Source organism: Leptidea sinapis, chromosome 5 (genome assembly GCF_905404315.1).
Source record: "Leptidea sinapis chromosome 5, ilLepSina1.1, whole genome shotgun sequence".
Classification (NCBI taxonomy): Eukaryota; Metazoa; Arthropoda; class Insecta; order Lepidoptera; family Pieridae; genus Leptidea; species Leptidea sinapis.
Genome location: NC_066269.1, coordinates 7,088,220 through 7,115,014, shown reverse-complemented (window position 1 = coordinate 7,115,014; position 26,795 = coordinate 7,088,220). Strand labels below are relative to the sequence as shown.

Sequence of the window (26,795 nt, the reverse complement as noted above, 5' to 3'; positions counted from 1 at the left end):
ATGTCTATTGTCAATTAGAAATTAGGTATACTATTTTAATAATATTTTGAGAATTAGGTTAGGTTCGATATTCTGTTTATCTATTAGAATTTAGGTTTTTATCAAATTTGTTCATAAATTTTAGTAAGGTTTGTAACATTTATGTATTCATAATATACATTTAACTTTTTTTAGTAACGTAACTTATTACTGAAACAATCACCATATCAATAATTTTGGCATATTGTTTTAGATGAATCTATTGAGAAGAGGAATGTCCCTGCTATCTATTGGCTTTAAAACACACTGCATGCAGTATCAAGGTAGGCTTTATTGATACAAAAAGTTATTTTAAAACGTAAACACAAGAAGAAAAATATTTGCAGAATTCTAAATTCTAATCCCACTTATAAGAGTTAATTCTTAAATTATAATGCGCTTGTAGTTACTTTACATATCAAGTTTGTTTATACTCATAATCCTGCTACTATTAATTACTATATCTACACATTTTATAACTAAGTATGCAACCCTCGGAAATGTAGTCTGTTGACCCACATTTAGTGATAGGATGTGAGTGACTAAGCCATGCTTAGTGTTAAAACTAAGAAACACAATAGAGATGAAATAACTAAATCAGTTTTTAATTTCGTGAAGACCCCCATGTAGTAAACTTTCATACAAATTGTTAGAAATAAAATATTACAGTACAGGGATTGCACATTTTAATTAATCAACATATAAATATGGCCCATACAATTGCTTACCCTATTGTTACAGGTTAATTATGATCAAAAAATATATACTGGTCTGTTTGTCTGGGTCTTATGACTAGTTATTGAATTATGTTCTAAGATAAAGAGGTTTTATATTATATAAATTCACTCAGTGTAGGCCACTTCAATACTTAAGGCCCATTTTATGTTTCATTTTAAACAAATAACAAGATGTTATGATAGGCTTTCATTTTATTATATTTCAAAGAAAATATTTTATATGATTCTTTTTACTGAAGAAAATTAAGTGCAAAACTTATTTCTTCATTTTTCTAATGTATATAATATGATCAATAGTCTTAGATAACTCAGTAATTATCTAATCTATGTAAACATGGTTTTTTATAGATTACATAATTATTCATGGGTTAATTCATGTGTTTGAACCCCAGCTTCTGGAAGACTATTTTAATATTATTATTTTTGTAGTATCTGTAGATTTTGAATGATTTTACTCAAGATATGATGTACTTTACATTTGCTATGAAGTATTTACTTAGTTAGTCTGTATATAAGTATCATCTATAAATATATACTAGAAAAGGAGAAAATGGAGGTGTAAACTACATTATGAAATATTTTTGCTCAATAAACCTAACAGGGTTCTTGTAATCAAGTACAAAAGTGTGTACACCATTCTTCTGCAATCAATGCAATCTTACATTACCTAAGTAGTTCAATACCGAGATAAGCCTTACTAAAGAAGTTAAATACCTGGGGGTCATACTGGACAGTAAGCTGCTTTGGAATAAACACATAGACCACAAGCTGTAAAAAGCATGTATAATATTTTGGCAGTGTAGAAGACTCGTAGGGAGAACCTGGGGTCTTGCTCCAAAGATATGTAAATGGCTATATACAGCAGTTATTAGACCAATTATCACCTACGGAGCAATAGCTTGGTGACCCAGGACAGAGCTAACAACAGTACAAACCAAGCTGCAGGGATTCCAACAGCTGGCCTGCACAGCCATAACTGGTTGCATGCACACTACGCCAACATCTGCCCTTGAAACCATTCTAGGGCTCACACCGCTTGACATACATATCCAACATGAGGCGACAATGTCGGTTCTCCGCCTGAAGCTGATGGGTGTATGCAAGAATGATGACTGCCTCACAGGAAACCTCTGGAACAGAGTAAGGAAGGATTTCCCACTCTGTGAGGCACCCTGTGATAGAATACCCAAAACACACATCTTTCAAAAGAATTACCGTATTCAACTGTTCGAAGTGGGAGCAGACCAGTCAGGTGTAAATGAACTCAGAATTTACACAGACGGTTCGAAAATGGCAGCCGGAACAGGAGCTGGCATCTTCTCACAGGAACTGAATATACACACCTCTATACCCTTAGGCATACACAGCTCCATATTCCAATGCGAATGCATAGCCATCAAGGAAGCTGCAGACACGATACTAAGAACGAAAATACACGGATATTATATCCGTATTCTATCCGATAGTATGGCAGTACTGACTGCGCTGGGGAGCAACACCTATAACTCAGCGCTGATATACGAGTGTCACCGATCCTTAGAACGAGCTGCCTCTAACAACTGGGTAACTCTGCAATGGATCAAAGGACACAGTGGTTCGTTGGGGAACGATGCAGCGGATGAACTTGCAAGGCGGGGGTCGGAAACGCAATGGGCTGGCCCAGGGCCAGTCCTGCGGCTACCCTTCAGCCAAATGCGGTCATGGATACGCTCTCTCACCAACAACCTACATAGAACCCGATGGACAAATGTCTCAGGCTGCAGACAGTCGAAAGAGGCGATTCCTGCACTATCACCCAAACTGACACGTCGACTTATTAGCCTAAACAGACATGACATCCGAATTATGGTCGGCACCCTAATGGGTCACACATCACTGAACAAACACCTATTTACAATCGGCGTTACGGACAGTCCTAAGTGCACGGGCTGTCTAACCGAAGATGAAACGGTCACTCACGTAATCCTGGAATGTGCTGGGGTGGCCAACCAACGGGCACAAACCTTAGTAAATACAAGGTCGCACCAGGAAGTCTGCGAACACCCCAGGAGTGTTCTGAACTTCTGGAAGGAGCTGGGCTGGTTGGAATGACTGGCCAACACTGCACGCAAAATGGACCCAATTAAGCGGTCTAATTGCGGAAACAGGAGCCCTTTACCAATACCAATACCAATACACCTTTCTTCAAGGCCGGCAACGCTCCTGTGATTCCTCTGGTGTTGCAAGAGAATGTGGGTGGTGGTGATCACTTAACACCAGGTGACCCGTACACTAGTTTGTCCTCCTTTTCTATAAAAAAAAATAATCAAGTATATTAAAAATTATTTGCTTCTTATCTTGCGATAGAAGACAATTTATAATAAAGGCTGTATGTACTTTAACAACTGAAGGCATTACAGAATACAATTTTTTAATGACATTTACTTTCTTTGATAACTCATATGTTGATTGGTATAAGTATTTTACTATATGTATATAAGAGACATTAATAAATGTGTAGAGTTTATAATAAGCCCAAAAATTGCTTTTCATTGAATAGTTAATTATCAGGATTTCTGTTAATACAAATGGCTCATAACAACAATTTGTCTTGTTTATCAAGTCCATTATTTATAAAAAAAAAAGTCTAAGATTGAAGATATTTACCATAATATTCTTAAATAAATGTGCAATTGTTTTTGGTTGAATTCTAGTATATAGCTCAAAAATCACTGGTTGACTCACTTAAATATATTTTTTATTCTATTCTATTCTATTCTTCCTACTATGGCTCCTGTGGAAGGTATACCACAAGTTTGCCAATGTCACGTTAAGGTAGACCACCAAGCTTAGAGTATTCTTTTACTAATTTTAATGGTATTGATCGGTGCTTAAGATTGAAACAAGTTTTATTTTCTTATACATGAAACAAATATACATGCTGTTAGGACTATAAGGGACAAACACAAATATAATTACTTAAAATTATTTGATATAAGTACTTAGTGCTATTTACAACTTAATCTTATTTATTTTAATATATTTACACAAAATATATACAAAAGGAGTGAAAACTAGGGAGAGGAGACATTTAAAGGAAGTTGGGCGGGGAATTTCAGGAGGTATAAAATTGTATAAAGAAGGTTGTGTTAAAGGGCAATTGAAGAATAAATGATCCACGTTTCCCTCATCTAGACCACATTCACACAAGGAATTGTCCCTAATTCTTATTTTAGCCAAAAATACTGGGGTACAAGCATGATTAAAACGTAAACGACAAATAGTTGAAATCACTGACTTGTTGGGAATTTTAAATTTCGAGAACCAAGGTTTCTGAGGAATTACGGGTTGTAGATCTCCATAAAATTTGCCTTTAGAGTTTTTGGAAACTTGCCAAATGCTGGACCAACTCTCATGCAACTTGGGTTTCAGGATGGTGCGCAAGTCATGGGAGAAAATTTTTGAGAATGGAGGGAACCTGTTGCAATAGCTGTCTTCGCACAGGCATCTGCATTTTCGTTACCAAGAATGCCTGAATGACCTGGAATCCATGCTAAAACGATGTTAATATTGAGGTCATAGCATTCTTTCAAAGATTCCCTTATTTTAAATATAATTGGAAAATGACTTTTAGACCTAAATGGATTTGACAGTATTGATTGAAGGCAACTTTTGGAGTCTGAAAGAATAATAGAATTGTTCATGCCATGAGCCTTAACAAATAAAATTGCTTCAAGAATGGCAATTGATTCCCCAGTGAAAACAGAAGTGATAGATGGGCAGCTGTAACTGAGTATAATTCTTGTTGAAGGAATCCATGCTGCAGCACCAACAGGGCTCATGTCTGTTTTTGAAGCATCAGTGTAGATTTTATGCCAATTTTGAAAATCAGAGTACATTATCTGAGAAAAAGTTTTATTGGCTTCTATGGAAAACTTATCTATACCTAAGTTTAAAATTACAGATGGTTGGAAAGTGAGTGCACTAAAAGGCATAGTAAATAGAGGCAATTTAGAATATTGGAAGAGGGGGTAAGAGAGGTGAGAGAATAATAAGTAACTGTGGAGAATGCAGGGTCTTTTGTCTTCAGGAATATTATTATTACTGTATAAAGCAAATAGTTGGTCTAATTTTGGAAGCAAGGGATGTCCACAACATTCAGCTAATTTGAGAAAAAATTTATTGGCAAGAAATTGACGGCGAAGTGAAAGGGGAGGTTCCACACACTCTACTTGCATGGCATTAATCGGGCTAGATTTCATGGCTCCTAATATTATGCATTTATATTATTAAGCATTTAGCCTGAATTTTGTCCAGTTTATTCAGACCTGCTTTATTTCCTGGGATCAAGAACATAGTGCCGTAATCCATGTGGCTGCGAATGATTGCATTGTACAATAATTTTTGGGTGAAGGGGTGAGCTCCCCACCAGACACCAGATACAGGCGCAGGATATTAATGTTTTTCTCACATTTCTGTGAGACATAATCAAAATGCTTTATGCCTGATAATTTTTGATCTAACCAAATCCCTAGAAATTTAACATTGGTAACAACAGGTAACTCAACATTATAAATTTTAATTTTAATATGAGGAAAAAGTCTTTTATTTGTAAATAAAACTACTTTGCTTTTAGCAGTTGATAGTGACAACCCATGTTGCATTAAATAATCATATATTTTTTAATAGATAGTTGATATCAGTTTCTTAGTAGAAATAATCTTTACAGTTGTTACAATAACAGTAATATAATTTATGTAGGTGCTTACTTAACTGTTCATATTGTGGAAAATACAACATCTGCACTATCACTTTCTGTTATTTAAACAATATATGTCTTATTTCGATTGAAATAGAGTTTATAATTCAATAAAAATTTACTAACAAATCTTTTAAGCCTTCATGTACATTGGATCCATCCATTTGAACTGGGATTTACTCTACTGTAGGGTTAGCAAAAAACTTAATAATAAGATTTATTTAAATCATGTAATTTTTTTTTACCAAAATGGAATATCGTCATAACCATAATGCTAACACCAGGAACAGACATAAGCTTATAATGCCTTATACTCGACTTAGTCGAGTAGGCAAGTCTTTAGTGGGGCGATGTATATGCTTTTACAACAGGATCCCAGAAAATGTTCAATGCAAAAGTATTACGTTATTCAAAAGAATTGTTAAAAAATGTTTGTGTTGTAAAGGTTATCTACTATAACATAAATGACTTTCTTAATGATACCACAGATTGGGAATGGAGCGACCGCCCTCAGGATATTAAATAATAAATTTAATTGTTCAATGTTACTTTGTAAATGTTACTTTAATTGTAAAACATATTTTTGATTTAAAAAAAAGTCCGCTGAGTTTGTTCCGCCCATTCTTCTCAGGCCTGAGGCATTTATTTTGGAATGGGTGGTAGTTTTCTGACTTTCAATAAGTGATTTCACATCCTATTTTGAATAAAAATATTTGAATTTGACTAATAATAATTTCATCTAAGTGAATAGGGTGAGTTTCAGTTTTTTGAAGAAGAATAAGACCTGCCATTATTATTATGTAGGTATGTTGTATGTCCAGGTAATACGTAAAAATTATTGAATAGATTTTATTTAAATTTTGCAAGAAGAGGTGAGGTCAATATTTACAGACAAGACAGACTTATTTTTGGTGCTTATAGCGCCCGCGCGGCAGCAGCTATTTATCTCTAATATTTAAAATTCTCATGTCTTGACCGATTCTCATGAAATTTTGAGTGCATTTTGGGTAGGTCTGAGAATCGGACATCTATTTTTCATCCCCCTAAATGTTAAGGGTGGTCCACACGATTTTTTTTTAAATTTTTTTGACATTTTTTTTTAAATTTGTGTGATTATGAATCAGCATAGTATAGTTATAAAATGATAAGGATTAATATCGAATTTGTGTAAATAGCTTGTACATTACCACTTTATAATTGTCAATTTTTTATGAATAGATATACCTAGTATGTTATCCTTACCTTACGTTGTCGCGGATTTTTCTGTAGACCTAAATAATATACACGATTCCACCATACATTATTTTGTTATATCTCAAAGGGTTTACACAGCGACTTCGTTTAAAGCTCCCAGGCGGCTTATTTTTTTCTAAAATCTACAACTAATATTGTAAATGTAACGAGAACCATGCTATCCATTGGTGAAAACAGCATTAAAATCGGTGCAGTCGTTTTTGAGTTTACTGCGAACAGACAAGACTTTGTTTTATAATATGTAGTGATACTATATTATCGTGATTCGTGACAACAGAGTTTTATCTATATATATATAAATGAATAGCTGTTCTTTAGTCTCGCTAAAACTCGAGAACGGATGGAACGATTTGGCTAATTTTGGTCTTGAATTATTTGTGGAAGTTCAGGGAATTAGGTTTAAAAGGTGAATAAATGAATGAAAATGGTCGGAATTAAATAAAACCAACAATTATGTTTTTCCTTCGATGTGTCCCCGTCGTTCAGAAATCAAATTGAAAGAATAGTTTAAAATGAATAACGAATTAGAATTTTTACATATTTCTAACTTTCTCAGGAGGTAAAAAATAAACTTAATTTTAGCTTACTATTGTTGATAGATTAACTGCAGTTGTTAACTATCTATCAGATTATCTTTATGTGGATTGATATATCTTAAGTTTTGTCACAAATTAAATTTCTGAACGCAAACAATACTATTTGACGTACATACAAAAGTTTAGGTCTTTTATTTATCGTTTGAGGCAGTACGAAGTTTGCCGGGTCAGCTAGTATATAATAGTTATTTATGCAACTGTTGTGTAATAAGGCGTATTAAAACACGAATGTGGAGTGAAGTGTGATAATAGTATCACATGAGTGTTTTAATACCTAATTATCAACAGTTGCATACAAGACTTTATCTACACCCAGAATATGAATCCTCTAAAATATTCTGAAAAAGTTAGCTTACTGCTAACATTAAAACACCAGTCCTAGTAGTAACCTAATATCATTCATTACTGATTATATACAAATAAACTAAGTATTAATGAAGGAATTATTTATTTAAGTAGTAATTTACATTTTGTATAGTGCAATAATTAAAGATCACTCTAATATAAAGTTCTTTTGCAGCGTTTAAAATGAATCGCTCATTTTTTGTAAACAAAACAGTAATAATGGCGGGGATTCGAATAACCTACTTTTTTTTACGGTGCGCGACTTCTGGTAGTGTGGAAAGCGCGTAAACGAAAATGTTCTTCTTTTGAAATTCATATAGATACCACGCATCGAGCAATAAGAATGTGGCTGTCTATTGAAACTCTTTGCGCATGAAGGGATCGAAAAAAAAATAGGAGTGTTGTTATGAAATTCAGTACAACATTACAACACTCGTTTGGATGATGTAATGGTTATTAGAACATTAGGTGTTTTAATGTTGGCAATAAGCTAACTGTTTCAGAATCTTTAATAGAGGATTTAAAGCATGGGTGTAGATAATAATATTTTATACAACAGTTGTATAAAGAGTGTGTTGTTGATATACAGAGATTGAACAATGAAAGACGCCACGAGCGTATTTTGACCTAGTTATACAATGTGTCGCATTACAATATTTCTTCTACGACTTGGTAATTTAATTTATTAACCACCTGTTTGCTGCCGTTGCCATATGGCAATGAGTAATGAGACCACCGTTTAGTACCTACTCTGTTATAAAGTAAGCACGCAAGACAAACAAACAAATACCACAAATTTTCGAGTTGCCGCTATTTAAGCGGCAACTCGAAAATTGGGCGGGAAATGTACCTACTCTGGTGAGAAGTTACATTTTTCCTTCAAGGAATGGCAAAGGTACAACCATACAGCCAACACAAGAAAATTACAAAATATACCTAGCAGTTATTGTAATGTAAATTGTTTAGTCTAATCATTTAAACATGAAAATATTATGTAGGTATGTAATATAGTGTGTACTAGATTCATATAAATATTATTAATGCGTATAATACTATGAACCTACCATACCTAACCTAGATTTAGCTATCTGTGACACCAAAACAACTGTCATGCTTTTTTGGCGACAATAGAGTACCTTAAACTATGCTTTTTTAGGCCATAGAGTACCTATCTAAGACTTTTTCAAAGACATAGTAAAGTAGTATGTACTTATATTACTAATCGTGGCTAAAATATAGTGGATATAAATGACATGACAGATAAAAGTACCTACAAGAGTAGAAAAATGTAATAATTTCGCATATTGTTGACACAGGACCGCTGATACACCCTTTACTGTTAAACTAATGTTTTCCAAAATATTGACTGCTATTTTGATTTGCCCAGTTGCCGATTGATTGTGTATTACGGGATGCGTGAGAGTTGACCGCGACGTGGTTTCTCATACGTCTTCATACTGTATTATGTTCGTTGTATTGTAATTGTACCGATGCCCAGGAGACAGCAGGCAGTGTTGCGCTGCCGGAAGGGTACACAGAGCCGCAAATGATTGCTTGACCAATTTCTTTCATCCGTTCAATGGTAGCTAGACTATATTATAATGTTTTTTGTTGATCCTCTTTGTCTGTCGGATAAAAATCTTCATTAGTAGTCACTTAGTCAGTGGCAAAGGTAGAGTAAAAGTAAAGTAAGCATTTTTTCATGACACATTAAAATATAAGATAATATATAGATAGTAAAATTAACAAATAAAATACATGGTGTCATGACATGGACACCCATTCAGTATTTTTGGAATTCAGATTAGGATCACCCCTTATTCCAACACTAGTTTTTAGGTACCTACCAAGTCGACATGTTGACAGCAGCCGTGGTCAACACGATTCCTTTTGTTATAGGTCTTAAAAATAGTAGAAAAAGAGAAAAAAGGGATATTTGATACAGTGATAATAACGCTGTCCAAAATAAACATATCGTTACAAGTACATTAAAACATAAGCCTAGAACCACTGTTTGATCAAAGAACCTACTTGAGGCGAGCAGCACCGAGTAAGTAGAACATGTTCCCCACTACAGTTGTTTAACACACGTTTAGCACAAGACGCGTGTAAACATGTCGACACCGTATCTTAAATATTTTTGTTTGCAGCTTCTCTGATATGAAATCTATGACACACGTAACTTTTTGTGAATTTTTAATACTTTTTATTAAAATTCACCAACATATATGAACGTGAGCACTTGCGAACCTATGCAAAAGAAAACAATTACCTACATTTATAAATTAATTTTGACACTTGATGATGTTGACAATTATAAAATCCCTACTTATATTATAAATGTGAATGTAAGTTTCTTTGTTACGCTTTTACGCCGGAGCTACTGAACCGAATTTGATGAAATTTGGTACAGCGATAGACTAGAGCTTGGGAAAGGATAGGATACATTTTATCTCGGAAAATCCATGGCTTCCACGGGATTAGTAAAAAACTGAAATTCACATCGATCAGCTATTACTATACCTATAGGTTTAGTTTGCCATAGCAATCTTCCTCGAAATAAGATTAATGTAATATGTTGGGAACGGGAGCGAAAATGGGTACCGGAACTGGAATAGGACATGATATAATCTTCAATTCCCAACTTGCTTATTATTTTTAAAACCCTTTATCTACGCGGATGAAGTCGCGGTTATCTGGTAGTAATTTATAATTTCCAATTAATCAATTTTATTTTAATTTATCATTTAATTTATTTATTCTGATTTAACAAGAAAGAGGGCGAGATAAAATTTGTGTAAAATTGTTTCAATATTATTATTATTATATCAATTCGCTGGCATGCGTCGGCCTCTGGATCGTTCTCTTCCCACTTGTTTTGCCAGTCGATTTCCAAAAATTTTCTCGAGCATGATGATGTGATCAAAGGGTATGCTTATGCTATAATGCTGCCCTTAACAATGTCGTATTTTTATCAACTTGTGCTCCATTTGCTCCTCCTCAGTCGTGCACTCTTGGCAGAGTGCTTGTGGCCATGGGGTTGTCCTTTCCGCTGGCTGGTCTTTTTACATTTCTGTCGGTTAGTTGCATTGCGTGTTTCGGGTGCAGCGATATCTAATTAAGTTTGATTGCTCATGTAGTCGATGTACAACCCGAAATAAGGAGACGCATAGGAATGGCCAGGACAGCAATGACCGAACTGAGTAAGTTGTGGAAAGACAAATAATATAACAAATCGAACAAAAATGCACCTTGTTCGCACATTGTTTTTCCCATCGCTCTCTATGGTGTGTACAATAAAGGCCGCCCTTAGGCAGAAAATCCACTTCTTCGAAATATGGTGCTGTCGCAGGATGCTGAGGATACCTTGGACAGCATACCGCACACGTTTCTGTACTGGAGGAGCTGAAAATAGAGAAAACTCAGCGCTTGTCCACAATCTGCCTGCGAAAAATTGTACAATACTTTGGCCACATTGCTCGCAGAAATGCCAATAATTTGGAGCGTCTTATGGTGACAGGGAAGGTAGAAGGAAAGAGACCGAGAGGCCGGAGTCCCATACGGTGGTCTGAACAAATTTCCAAAGAGCTGGGGGTGCCAATACATCAGGCAACGGAACACAACGAATGGCGACAGCTAGTGGACAAGATCAGAAGGAGTCACGATCCTCAGCAGTGAGGGAAACGACTGAGAAGAGAAGAGAGCTCGTGTAATCTCTGATTGAAAGATCTATTCAGAGATATATTTGCGTTCAATCACTCGGGTAATCCCAAAATGTATAACACAAATATCGATGTTATTGTTGGACATTGTTGCATTAAATAAGTTGCAATCCTTTAGCACAAATCCTTAAAGCTTCTAAGAATGTAAACGACAATGCGTTATATCGTTGGCTGGATTAGCGAGTGTTGAGGTAGTATTGTGTAATGAGTTAAGTCTGAGTGGAGTTACAAAGTCGTAGCTATAGATTGGGTAGCTGCTCTTCGCCGTTCACAAATATGATGTGCAATGTTTCTTAGAACGACGCTCGACAATGGCAGTGCATCAACTCTTTTACATTCATATGAAATCAGGGTTCATTGGTGGATTAGTAAAGTCGAAGGAAATTTACCAAGAGTTGTTATTCTTCGCGTGTAAGCATTTTATAAGACAATAAGAGACGAGGCGATCAGGACGAAAAACCCCACTAATTCTGAGCGTCACTACTATGCGCTCGTCATCTTGAGACAGATCTTTAGTCTCTTTTGCCCAGTAATTACACATTACTGCTTCACGGCAGAAATAGGCGCCGTTGTGGTACCCTTAATCTAGCCGGCTATATCCTGTGCAAAGGAGCCTCCCACTGGTAGAACGTACCGTTCTACTTAATTTTAAATTATCAATTACAACTTAATTTCATGTACTTGTTGTATTCTACAAAGGCATGAAGTATTTGATCGAAATAAACCTCTATACTATATGATTTTAAAAGGTACTTAATTATTCTAAAGTATTATTTTTTTTATAATATATATCAATATTGTCACTACTTAAACTTGAACTGTATCATCTAAAAACAAATAATATAAATATACGGAACCGTATGCTGTCTTTGTCGAACTTGGCCGTAAAATTATTTTTTTTTATAAACTCGTGAGACTGTGACAGAAATGATTTGCGAACTGTGTCCGTCATGTGCGGACAATGCCCACTATTAACGGATTATGATCCGCAAAAAGAGCAGGTACCTGCCGAGTGCGACACAAACACACCAAGGCATAGGCGGCCGCGATTAGCTCGAGCCGTGCAAATAATTATAATGAATATTATATCAATAAAAAGATTCTGTTAACTCATGCGACCAGAGAGCGTTTTTAAAAATCGTTCAGACAGTATGAGATATTGTGGGCCTTTGATCAAATAAGTACTAGATTCTCACCCATAATACTGTGTCTATAAAATGTTTTTATGCGCTCAGTACTTAAAAGTCTTTTTGGTTTAATAACCTTCCTTTCCTGGCATGTGGCATACTTGTATATTTTATAGGGATACTTGGCGTCGATATATAAAGGCAGGTTCGAATCATCGACGATCAATTCATCTCCGATCAGCTTTATTCTTTGGCGTTGCGTATAGATGTGGGTTCTAGTCTACCGCATATATCACGGGAAGTGCTCAGAGTAGTTGTTCTGGTTGATACCAGCAACCTAATTCCCCCAACAGACAACTACGTCAAAATGATATGCTACCAGCATCATGTTGACATCTAGCATTCTACCAGCGCCCATTTTTCGAGAAACTTCTTTCCTCACACAGCTACTTTATGGAATCAACCAATGCGACTTAGACCATCTCTTGACCCCTGGTTCTGCTCATATCTATATGTTGCCTCATCACTTCTAACCATGTGACTCTCTAGTCCGTATGCCCCCTCTTCTATAGAAAAACAATATTTTACTAATTTGAATCTTATTCGAAATGTACTTAAACCTTTTTTTTTTTAATTCTTTATTTTTATAAGCCAATACATCATATTGATTAACGGCCGTTTTCAATAACCTATCTTTCACCTTTACCTTTAGGTTAGCTTACTAGAGGTAGACATATCTATCCTTTATCGTTTACTTACATTTCAATAACCTTTTTCTCTCTCTTTTTTTCCTTACTGATGATATTGGGTTAAATGAACACATTTATTCGAATAACGGTTGTCTATATTATCTAGTGCTTTTTAAAATAATAAATCAAATCGCTCGAAGTTTACTCCTTGACGCGTGCAAAATATTTGCGCTAGGCAGATGCAAGTTTGTCAATCCCCAGAGACAGTCCGCAGATTATCTCCAACAATAACAAGGCGCTGGTCACCGTCTGGACCGCTCGATGCTCGGACGTGACCGCTGATGCCGGCAGACAGCCACCGCTTGTTGTGCTAGCTGCTGAGCAAATAATGTAACCAGGAAGAACGTGTCCCGACACCCAATATTGTGGTGCTTACTGCTTACTGACAACTGACTAATGCGATTGTACTCGTTTTATGAAGAGCGCTGTTTGCCCTCGGTGTTACCATATTCGCATTCTTAATTTATAACTGACAATACAATCGTTTTCGTTAACGGATGCCTTCGAAATATCCTCGGCATGTCCCACTCTCCACTCCGGAGGTAGGTAGACAGGTTTTAAGTCGGTGCCAAGCCCTAAACAAAATAAAACTTAATATTATATACAGCTTACTTACTGTAATTATTAAGGTTGTCTGGCCACGCGTCTGTCCGCTTGGGTTTTTTTGTTCTAGACGAAGCTATCCCGCTCTAAGTCACGCGTGGCGAGTGATACCTACAAGTACATTTAGCTTGGCACCGACTTCAAAGCTATCAATATGTAGCACGTACAAATAATAGTATTTTATTAATATTAAAGGTAAAGGCTTGCACAAGAGGTGTATTAAATTAAATTATTAGTTATTTGATGCTTTTAAATTTTTGAAATAAAAATGAACAAAGTTTTTTTTATTTCTTACTTTTTAGTGTCAGGTAATAATTATAATAATATATAGGAAACCTGAATGAAAACTCTTAAGAAAGCCGTGCACAAAAAACAATTAATCATCCACGTCGACAAATTTTTTTATAATAAATGTTCATAAAATGAAAACTATTGGGTAAAACTATGTAAAATTTTTTAAAAACATAAAACTAAAGAAGAATCACGTAGAATTCTATAAACAAAAAAATATACCGATCGAATTGAGAACCTCCTTTTTGAAGTCGGTTAAAATGTAAATTTAGTTTAGTATGAACCGTGCAGTAACTTGATATAAGTTTGAAATAGTAGTAATTCGAGTAAGGCGATTTCGGCTATCTCCGTTATTTACAAGAATATAGACGTCATCTGTCAATCTATCAATGACTGCCACGTTTCATACAATCGAGTGAATCGCTTTTTTATTAGAGAGTGTCGCTATGCTGATTCCAGGTTTATTACTTTTAGTTTGCGTGACAAGCTAACATGTTATAAAGCCGTTTAAAAACAATTCCATGTAAACCACATTTAGAAAATTTATATTTCGTGGTTGTTTTTAGATCTTAAAATCGACGGGTCCGAATTGTATGAAAAATCCAAGTTTGGTCCATACAGCCGCACGGACGCCATGGCGGGAATAGTCAGGGAAGCTTCCTAAGACCTTAAAACGGCGAGATCTGATGAAAACTCGATTTTCGTAAAACGGGGTAAACCAACGACTGTCCGATTTTTGAAAATTTTCAAGTGGGAGATTAAAAAAATTGAGCGAGCCCCTTCAGCCAGGAAGTAGGTATACCCACCGTGTGATATGGGGGCAGGTGTACCCCGTACGTAGCGGACCACACTCGGTGTAACATGGTCTCGTGCTGTGACAAATCAGCCCGACCCAGCCTCCTATGTGTCAATCATTCTACCGCTATTCACCGCATTCAATAAACCCTGTTGAGATATTTATAGGTAGAGAGTAAATTTTGTACTTTTAACGCATCTACTTAATGCGTGAAAACCGTAGATATCGCTTTCAGTTAAAATGTGAGAGGGCAGAAAACTATACTATTAATTTATTTACTTTGTGTGAGATTAATGCAACAACTGTAGTCAATAACTCTTGTTTTTACGTTTTAATCAATAAAGTTATATATATATTTATTTTATTTTATTTGGGTAACTAATAGCCATTTTACACAACAAATAGATTAATTAATGCTAATTACAAGCTTCCACATATGTTTTTAAATTGCTTTATCTACACCCATGCTTTAAATCCTCTATTAAAGATTCTGAAACAGTTAGCTTATTGCCAACATTAAAACACCCAATGTTCTAATAACCATTACATCATCCAAAAGAGTGTTGTAATGTTGTACTGAATTTCATAACAACACTCCTATGTTTTTTTTATCCCTTCATGCGCAAAGAGTTTCAACAGACAGCCACATTCTTATTGCTCGATGCGTGGTATCTATATGAATTTCAAAAAAAGAACATTTTCGTTTACGCGCGTTCCACACTACCAGAAAGTCGCGCGCCGTAAAAAAAAGTAGGTTCTTCGAATACCCGCCATTTTTCTTCGATAGTTTTATTGTTTTGTTTACAAAAAATGAGCGATTCATTTTAAACGCTGCAAAAGAACATTATATTCGAGTGAATTTTAATTATTGCACTATACAAAATGTAAATTACTACTAAAATAAATAATTGTTTCATTAATACTTAGTTTATTTGTATATAATCAGTAATGAATGATATTAGGTAAGTAAGGTAACTGTTCCAGAATCTTTTAGAGGATTCACATTCTGGGTGTAGGTAGTCTTGTATGCAACTGTTGATAATTAGGTATTAAAACACTCATGTGATACTATTATCACACTCGTGTCAATCCACATTCGTGTTTTAATACCCCTTATTACATAACAGTTGCATAAACAACTATAAACTCAGACTAATAGATATATTATATAATATTGACACACTTTTTACACAAATTATCTTGCCCCAAGTTAAGCACCTATAGCCTGTGTTATGGGTTACAAGACAATGATATATTTAATACAATATACTTACTTACACATACATAAATTCATATAAACATACATAAATACATTCAAACATCCATGACTCGGAAACAAACATCCATATTCATCATATAAATGCTTGCACCTACCGGGATTTGATCCCGGGACCTTCCTCTAGTTTTGTAGGTAGGAGGTAGGTAATATGTAACTCAAACACTAATATAATTTATTTATTTATTTATTAAGGCTTACCAACTAGATACATAATTTAACATATATGAATAAGATAAACATTAATAAGTGTTACTATTTACATATCTACATTAGTGGACAACGTTACTAAACTAAATAATGCTAAAAACAAATTAAAAAAAAATAAAAGTTATGAATTTACTACATTACTTACGTACTAATCTATATTCAAGCTTTTTAATGACGAGGACACCTGTTTTTTATAAAAGTTAAAATTAGAGAAAATTTCGATATCATGATCTAACTTAAATATTTTATTATAGCTTACACATATGAGTTGGATGGGAGAGTTTAATCCGTAGTTATTTCTGTAAAATTTAATAAATAAATATAAATAATACAAAATAGGTTCTGAATTATGAGATTAAGTGATTCTTTTTAATGTTAGACTTACATCAACACTGTAAAAAGTACATTGTTAGCTACACGATATTTAAGGACATATCATTCGCAGTCTGATAGCGAATCGGGAAAAGTGTGCTTAAAGGCAATGTAAGGACACTTTTCTCCTTACGGCCGTTCCCAATATACTATCTACAGATAGAGATAAATTACTAACTTCTACTGTCAGTAATTAGCTGTCAATAATCTGAAGCTGTCCCAATATATCCGATGAGTCATTCTTATCGCCTTATATTGACGCGTGAATTGCAATCTCCATACAAACTTTATATCGCTGGTAAGCTATACGTCGTCCCATTGACAGACAGCGTACACGGAAGAGGTGAGTAACCGTCGATAAGTTTATTGGGACAGAAAAGTCAACGATAGCTACGATTTTTATCTCATGTAAGAGATAGACTGAATATTGGGAACGGCCCTAAGTCTTATGTCTTAGGTGTCGTCTTATTTCTAAAGAAGCTTGCTCATTTAACAGCTTTAAGCTTTACTATATTCAAATTGAATTTCACCCTCGTCGGGATGCCTACTAGGTTACTACTACCACCACTATTACTATCACCAGTTGGAGGCTCCTTTGCACAGGATGCCGGCTAGATTATGGGTACCACAACGTCGCCTATTTCTGCCGTGAAGCAGTAATGTGTAAACATTAGCGTGTTTCAGTCCGAAGGGACGCCCTAGCCAGTGAAATTACTGGGCAAATAGATTAATATCTTATGTCTCAAGGTGACGAGCGCAATTGTAGTGCCGTTCAGTATTTTTGGGTTTTCCAAGAATCCTGAGTTGCACTGCATTGTAATGGGCAGGGCGTATACCATAAACTGAACGCCTTGCTCGTCTTGTCCCTTATTTCCTTAAAAAAAACTACCAACCAACAAAGTCGAAGTTTAAAAGCAAATTTCAAAAAATCTAGAAGCCATATTGGTACAGGCTGTCTAACAATAAAATTTCAAATTCAATAACATAATAATTCTCGTAAAGTAGCAGAAAAAAATAATTCTTTATTCGTCCAATGGTACCTAGGCGCTGAGCAGTAACTCATTGTTACCCACAGATAACCCTATCTTAAATAGCAACGCACAATCCTTCACAATGTCGACAATTGACACAATTGCAGAAACGCCTTCAAATACAATTGTTATGAAAATTCACACTGGATAACTGTAGCTTTTGGCAGGTGAACCGTGAAGTAGGATTGTGGACTTTAATGTTTTCCTAGTAGGGTTGATATTATACTGACATGACTGACAGAGACGGGGAGACGGATAATCCGCTATGAGGTTTTATGTCCCTGAGCTGTGAGCGAGCACCTGCTGAGTGCTGCCTTAGATATAATGCATTGTTTGTTGTAACGGTAACTGGAGATAAACAACCATATATTAATGCGACACTTGGTTTAGTGACTGAAATTATTTCAATAGTACTAGATAATTTATACGTCTACCAGCAAAAGGCTCTAGCCTTGCTCAAATTTTTCAGATTTCAGATTTGAATATGGTTCAGTAGCATGGTCACCTTTTTATAAAAACCACATTGATACCGTGGAAAATGTTCAGAAACGTTTTTTGAGAATTTTGTGTAACCGTTTCAAACTTAGAAAATCACTGCATAGTTATGAAGCTAGATTAAAATATTTTAATCTAGACTCACTTGAAATGCGCCGTAAATTAATTGATCTAATATACATGCATAAAGTTGTAAATCATCATATTCATACTAAACTGTTGTCCAGGTTTTCACTATACTGTAATCCTTGTAGGACTAGAAATGTAAGGACTTTCTTTGTTCCAACTTCTCGCTTGTGGACATCACATAATGCACCAGTTAATAGATTATCTCGTTCATATAATGACTTAGCAAATATCAATAACTGTATTGATATTTTTTCTAATAGTCTGTGCAGTTTTCGACGCCTAGTTTTAGACACTCTGCGCCTGTTAGAGCCTTAGCTTATCTTTATGTGCTTCATATTTATGTTTTTTGAAATATGTATCAGTTTCGCTTTATTGTATGTTATACTTATAGTATGTAGGATATAATTTTAGTTTGTGTGTTTTAAATTTATGTTTATTTTATCTCAGTTAACAAGTTACATGCATTTTCCTAAGTCATGATAGTAACATAAAATTATTTATTGTTTTATATAACTCTTCATTTATTTAAGTTAAATATCACGTGTTACTATCATAAGTGTTTCCATTTAATTGACGTATATGTTAATAATGATTTACTTATACTAGCGTTATTTTGTAATTATTAATACATGTATGTTGTATGGGAACCAATAAATAAATAAATAAATAAATAAATAGTGCGTCAACCTTAATTGGACGTAATTCCAGAAAAACGTTCCAAACCACAATAATGTCAATATTGGATTAAGAACACAAAACTGGTCACGTGATTCATATTAATGGACTGACAAAAAATAGCAGCCCTACTGTCACGACTTAGTAGCCCAACCGACATGTATGGAAAACACTAATATTTATTAAACTTTAAACGAAAATTCCTTAAAATGTGATGTTTGTGGCTTGGAACATTTTTCAGGAACTACGTCCAATTTTACAGCTGCCATAGTCTATGTAGACGTAAAAATGATCTTAATTGTAAATACATTAATTAAATATTTATATCATTCCATATGTTATTATAATCTGATTTGTTATAAGTAAAGTACTATCATTCGAAATCAACGACTTAGGCTGACATATAGGTATTTGTCTTAGACTTTACTTACTTAAAACTTAGCTGAGTGTTAGCTTAATATTTGATTTCATGTTTATAGTTTGACAGCTGAAATTATGCTGGGCTAAGCTAAGACAGCCCAATACTTAACTTAATATAATAAATATATAAATAATAATCTTCGTGTTTTATCACACTCAGCTAAGTTTTACGTGAGTAAAGTCTGAGCAAATCTAAGTACGCTCTGTAGATAACCTCATCCTTAGTCTATTTTTGCATCATAGCTGCGACGGATTTACACAATTTGGGAATTTGGTAATGTTAATCTCAAATGAAAAACTCGGTTAGTCCTTGACATGGGTACCTGCAAAAAATGCGAGTACACATTCTTAAGGCGAAGGGTAAACAGAAAACATGCAAACAAGGTGTTTTTAGACAAGTTTTGTGGTGAAAATATAGGATTTGGAGCTATAAACACTACTTTATCCTGTTACACATACCCTTAAGTCTTACTTGTAGGTTGCTAATGCTTATTGTTGGTTAAAGTTAGCACTCCAGAGTTATTATGAACGACCAGTTTTCTTTTCATTTAAACAAGTTTTTTCTCGGCTTCATGCATTTGTTTAGTATACTACTATCATAAAAGTTGTTCTTATGGATTTTACTTTTTTATGTAGGTACATTTATTTAGATTAGTAACCAATAATGAGGATTGTAAGCAATTAAGCTGTTTGCGCCTGTTAAAATGTTACATTTTCGACCCAAGAATTTTGAAAATATTGGCTTTGTTACATAGGAGCCGTGAACTCATATCGCTCAAGGTCGCCGGCATTTAGTGTCGCCTTAAAGGGCCGGCAACGCTCCTGTGATTCGTGACACCTGTGATGTTGCAAGAGAATGGTCGGTGGTGATCACCTAACATTAGGTGACATGAACCCTCGTTTATCCTCTTCTTCCATAAAAAAAGTTTTTCTCTATTTCCCCTCTTTAGGCAGGTATATGTCTATTAAGTAAAAATTTAAGTCAGCTTAGATGTAAGCCTATAATTCGAGCTTCTTATTATTCGATAAAATATTCTTAATTGGACTGTGGGTAGGTACTACTTCAATAATGTTTGGATACCTATCCAAATCTTGGATCACAAATATTTATATAATCCGTTTACTAAAATAGGACTTGTTAAGAAAAGTGGTTCAAACGTATTGTTCAATTTTTTGTTAATGTTGGCAGCTGTGACGCACTCATTAGCCCCAGTGCCGCTGAAGCCAGTGGTGGCGACGCAAGGACTCATCTCCAGAGCTATGGCATCCCTCATGCAGATGCACAAGACGGGACCGCACAAGAAAATACGAAAATCTAGAAATCCACTAAACGGCAACCCTTTTGCTAAGGTAATTCTTAATTTACATCATGGATTCCCAACCAGTGAGGCGCGTCTTACTTGTGGGGACTTCTTACTTCAGCTGTACATAACTGTTTATTAAAATTCTTCATGCTCTGTGCCACCGATGCGAAGTTAGCGACCTAATTGTCAATTGAATAAATCTTATTTCGACGTCCCATTTAAATCCCTAGGGGGGCATAGTATTTTGCATAACGTTGGATGAGGCACATCGGGTAAGAGGTTGAGAATCCCTGATTTACATGAATGGTAATTCATCTCACTTCATTCTGAAATACTCAGCAAACGCGTATTTGAGTTTAGGACTTGTGTGACACAGTCAGTGGCAATAATGGCTGAAGGTGTCTGAAGGCCCATGTGTGGCTGACTAGCATAATAACGGTTAAAGGAATGTATAACGCTAGGGGATCTTCGGCTAATGATTATTGCCTATATTCTGTATATTTAAAGCTTTATCATATTTTTTGGAAATGTTCAATACGAATCAACGTGTATAAATCCAAGGTTAGCGGTTATTTTCGCCGTGCCGCTTGTTTTTCTCGACTTGGCGACTTGCACTTCCATGCCCCCAAATTGAGTTTTTATTATAACGCCCTAATTGTTGCTACATATAACAGCTATCTATAGTAGATTAATTTAACAGTGTATTCTGTCGTATCTCATGATGTGGTACACAGTTCTCCTCCAGTTTTCTCCATATTTTCTTATTCTTTTCTATTCTTGTCTTAGTAGCCCTAATTTTCTTGAATCTTTACATCTCTGTCTATTTCTACACGCTTTTTATTAGCTTCACCTGTATGTATATGTTTGTTAGTAACCGACTCAAACACGATTTTGACCCACGTTCAGCGGCCAGATTTCGTTAAAACCTCGTAGATTTATCGAGGACCGATGACAGTTAATTCATTTGATAAAATTATTCAGTTGTGCAAGTTGCAAAATAACATTTTTGTTCATTTATATAATTTTTTCATCTTTCGTCGTTAAGGCAGGAATTGATGTTCATTTTAATGTGTAATGTCTTCCACTTTACTTGAGTCTTATTCCACCTGTTCTTTCAGTGAGACTCCCTATAAGCAAAATTAGCGATGACATGATCACCCAGCCACCAGTAGTAGCGCCGGTTTACAAGCAAATTTTTTTCCCTACACGATGCCGCCACCAGCAATTTTATTTAAGCGAGCATGACGAAGCCTGCCCCAAGAATTCAACCAAATAACAAGTCTAATTCAGTTTACGGCACTCACTACAGACAACTGTTTCAATCGCCAAACACTTCCGTTTCAGGGTGTGGTACTGAAGACCCTGATAAAGAAGCCGAAAAAGCCCAACTCTGCGAACCGCAAGTGCGTGCTGGCGCGGTTGTCCAACGGCCGTGAGATGGTGTGCTACGTGCCGGGCATCGGTCACAACCTGCAGGAACACAACATCGTGCTGGTGCGCGTTGGCCGGTTGGTATCCTCTTTATAACTTACACCCTAACTCCAATAATCGACAAGCTAAATACCGCCCGCACACGTGACGTTGACATCAGACATTCCACAACCGGCAATTACCGGCTGCTGTTTTCCCAAACCGATTGACTTAGGGACCTTCAAGAAAAGAGCATACTTTCGACGACTGTATAGCCGAGTGGTTAGCGATCCTACCTACTAAGCTAGAGGTCCCGGGTTCGAATCCCGGTAGGTGCAAGCATTTATATGATTAATATGGATGTTTGTTTCCGAGTCATGGATGTTTATATGTATTTATGTATGTGTGTAATGTATTAAATATATCATTCTCTTGCAACCCATAACACAGGCTATATATGCCTAATTTGGGGCAAGATAATTTGTGTAAAAAGTGTGTCAATATTATAATAAAAAAAAAATACTCCCAACCGCACAGGCTGACAACGCATCCCATGATCCCTGGTTAATAAATAAGTGCATTCTTAGATTAAGGATTGGTCTCCGCTGCGCTCCAACTAGATACCGCAGGCTTAGCCGCAAAGTGCGGCAGTTAATACTACGCCCAAGTGGGCGTACTCGAGGCAATCTCGAACAATATGTGACGTTCATGTGCCACATGTTCTGTTAAACTTTACTAATGATTGAAACTAAAATGCCGGGTTGAATAGTAAAACTGTAAAAATAATACATATCATCAGTAGGTAAGTATTTTGTATTTTATTAATTTCAATGTAAAATAACACGCAACGTATGTTACAAAATTTTAAAGATATCATTGGGTGTCAAAATGGCACGCACACAAGCATCTAATAGTTGTAATAAAAAAAGCTATTGTTCTTTAGTAGTGTGGTATCTAGCTGGAGCAGCGGTGACCAATCCTTAATCTATGCACTCATATTAACGTGTAATTGCGATATAAATAAAAATCATCATTTTCTAGAAAACTGCTTTTTTGACATATCGAGATTAGATCACTACCTCAATGCTTCACTTTTAATGCGGGAAATAATGTCGAAAGATGGTCTAAAATTATCTAACACATGGGATCCGATAATCTCTAAATTAAAACCCATAACTACACATACCAAAAAAGAAGAGGACACTGTCAGTAAATTTTGCCAAAAACCATCTGTGTACAGCAAATACCACCTCCGTGGAAATAAATAGCGCTAAACTTCATAATGACAACTATGACAAATACTATCTTTGACTCACTTCATCTGCAGTCCCCCTGAAAACGAGATCTGGAAAAGTCTTGAAACGTCGGGTTAACTAAAATAAAAATGTAACTTTTACGCAAACATCTAATGTAAAACCGTTACAAGTACACGCGTTTTAATCCTTTAAAAGTGTTTTATTTAAATGTGTAACACGTAATCAAAGAAAATACTAAATGCATTATCAATCTTCATATTGATCGATTTTGATCCCAATTAGTGAGTTTAACGTGGCTCACAAACAAACTGAATCAGACTAATATTTCAAATGTTTAGATTCTATGTTCTTAAACCTTTACTATCGCGGAACTTTAACATTGTAATTATTAAGACAGGTACTCACCATATACAGGATGTCCCAAAGTTATGGGACATGAAGGGAAAGTACCTTAAATATCGAAGATAGGCTATTTTAGTGAATGAAGACTTTATGTTATTTTTAAAAGTGAGTAATTCTGCATTCAAAGATTTTCTAAAAATTACTTGCCTCGTCTGGGAATCGAACCCACTTAAATGTAAAAAAACTCACCTCTACTCTTATGATGCCAATCGAAAGAATGGCCAAAAACTAATAACTCTTTTTAAGTAACATAGTATTTTAAAAGAAAGTAGTCAAATTAAGTGGGTATTTTTTTGTAAATTAATAAATTAAATGCTTAAAATGTGATCCCTCTTGTCTTACGCATATCAATACCAATCTTTTAATGAGTCCGCTGCCTGTTGATTTTCTTATCATTTTATGGTGAATACTCGATATGATATGGCACAATTCTGTTTGTAACTCGCCCACGTTCTGGTATCGTTTTTTTGTATAGCATATCTTTCACGTATCCCCAAAAGAAGAAATCTAATGGTGTTAGGTCCGGGGATCTGGCCAGCCATCTAATCAGTCCATTCGTACCAATCCAAGTAGGAAAACATTCATTTTACGTTGTTCCTTTCTTTTAAAATACTATGTTACTTAAGAAAAATTATTAGTTTTTGGCCATTCTTTCGATTGGCATTATAAAAGTAGGTGTGTTTTTTTACATTTCAGTCGGTTCGATTCCCAGACGAGGCAAGAAATTTTTAGAAAATCTTTGAATGCAGAAGTACTAACTTTTAAAAATAACATAAAGTCTTCTTTCAGTAAAAAGCCTATCTTCGATATTTAAGGTACTTTCCCTTCATGTTCCATAACTTTGGGACACCCTGTATATATTATTGATTTGGTGCCGATATTTCGATCCAATTGCATGAATCGTGGTCGCGGCGGAGAAACTCTCCGACAGTTTTTCGCCGCCTTTAAATTCTGTTTCTTCCACCAGTTATTCTTATTTCCGATAATGTATTTACAAAATCGAAAATTCCTCGATATTTTTATATTTTTAGATATATTATAAAGGCTATATGTTTGTTTGTTTGTAGCGTGAAGGACTGCCCGGGTGTGAAGCTCAAGTGCGTGCGCGGAAAGTTTGATTTGCCGCACGTCGTCAAGCAGAAGGTGTGAAGTCTCCCTTAGTTCCGTAGTCGTTGTTGCCTGTAATATACTAGTGTAAGTTATAATGTCTGTGTTTCATTTGTATACCTACTCAACTTTAATGTTTTGATTGCGAATACGAGTCGCTCACCCGATTGCAGGCTGTGGAAGTTTACGTCTTAAAATCTTTACCCTTTTTTGTTACAAGATCTACGTTGATTTACGTTGTTCCTTTCTTTTAAAATACTATGTTACTTAAGAAGAGTTATTAGTTTTTGGCCATTCTTTCGATTGGCATCATAAGAGTAGGGGTGTTTTTCTTTACATTTAAGTCGGTTCGATTCCCAGACGAGGCAAGTAACTTTTCGAAAATCTTTGAATTTAGAATTACTAAGTTTTAAAAATAACATAAAGTCTTCTTTCAGTAAAATAGCCTATCTTCGATATTTAAGGTACTTTCCCTTCATGTCCCATAACTTTGGGACACACTGTATATCTGAATACTTATTAAAATATATAAGTATTTTTCCTTTTATGTCTTTCGCAAAACTGTAATTCTTTTAAATTGAAAAATATATAAAAAATAAATAAATAGAAATCGAAACATCGCTTCATTGTGTGTCTTCTACCGCTGTGAATGTGCCGAGGAGCTGTTTCACCTGATTCCTTCCACCGATTTCCACCTTCGCACAACACGCTACAAATGAAAATATTGGGTGAACTATCCAGTATCTGTCCATAAGGTATGTGAAAACATAGCATAATTCACATGGTGTTCATTCAGTGTACGAAAGTACGTGGTCGATGCGTCTCGCTGCTGATTGGTTGACGCGCGCAGCGCTTGCGCAACTCCGCCCGCGACCTATTGTGTTGCGCTGCCCTCCGTTATATTGACACTTTATGTACCAACGTCCAACGTCTTTATATAAATAGTCAACGGTTATTGGTCTATTCTTTACAATTGCAAAACCAAAAGTACCACAATTTTGCTTAAAAAAACCTTTATTTACCTTTTTTATACTTGTACCATTGTTATTTATTTTTAATACAACTATGAAAACGCTAAGAATACATTCAATTTGAATAGAAACAAATAGTGATATTTTGCAACTTGACCTATATGCCTTTAAGTTCTAAAGACCCGTCAAATGTTTTGACGGAATTTAATGAAAACCGGCAGTTATTATACACTTATAGATTAAGGAAATAAAATTACATTAATATAACACACGAGAAGGAGTATTCGACGATTTATGAACAATATTTACGAACTCTAATTTATTTATCAAACGTTGCCTTCGCTTTTCAATGTCTCAAACCTCTCAACTCTTACCGTTTCGAGGCGCCTGAAGGAATAATTACCAACAGCTTACTTATTTATTTTTAGTTCTAGATGTAATGCGATGTTCTATCAGGATATAATATATGAAAAAGTTAACCTTGATAAAGCGATACAAAAATATTAATTGCTAGGTTACCATCTCCGTATCATACTTATAAAATATATTTTTTTATGCCAATACGAGACGAGATGAGCAGTTAATTGACGCCTGCCCATTACAATGCAGTGCCGCTCAGGATTCTTGAAAATTCCAAAAACTCTGAGCGGCACTACAATTGCCCAGTAATTTCACTAGCTACGGCGCCCTTCAGACCGAAACACAATAATGCTTACACATTACTGCTTCACGGCATAATATTATAAGTAAGTAATGCAAAT

At 35.3% G+C, this 26,795-nt stretch overlaps 1 protein-coding gene across 1 annotated transcript; it reads left to right on the top strand.

The window, feature by feature from the left end:
* On the top strand, positions 1-25,161 carry LOC126964583 (40S ribosomal protein S12, mitochondrial). Its single transcript, XM_050807781.1, has 5 exons — positions 1-128; positions 233-302; positions 20,774-20,934; positions 22,233-22,396; positions 25,024-25,161. The coding sequence occupies exons 2-5, from the start codon at positions 233-235 to the stop codon at positions 25,103-25,105; spliced, it is 477 nt and encodes a 158-aa protein (XP_050663738.1). The 5' UTR covers positions 1-128; the 3' UTR covers positions 25,106-25,161.
* Positions 25,162-26,795: the final 1,634 nt, after the last annotated feature.

Bases quoted from the DNA above. Each gene is read 5' to 3' on its own strand.
- LOC126964583 (XM_050807781.1), top strand. From the start codon at position 233: ATGAATCTATTGAGAAGAGGAATGTCCCTGCTATCTATTGGCTTTAAA. The intron at 20,935-22,232 runs GTAATTCTTAAT...CTTCCGTTTCAG, and splicing joins ACGGCAACCCTTTTGCTAAG to GGTGTGGTACTGAAGACCCT. The intron at 22,397-25,023 runs GTTGGTATCCTC...GTTTGTTTGTAG, and splicing joins GTGCTGGTGCGCGTTGGCCG to CGTGAAGGACTGCCCGGGTG.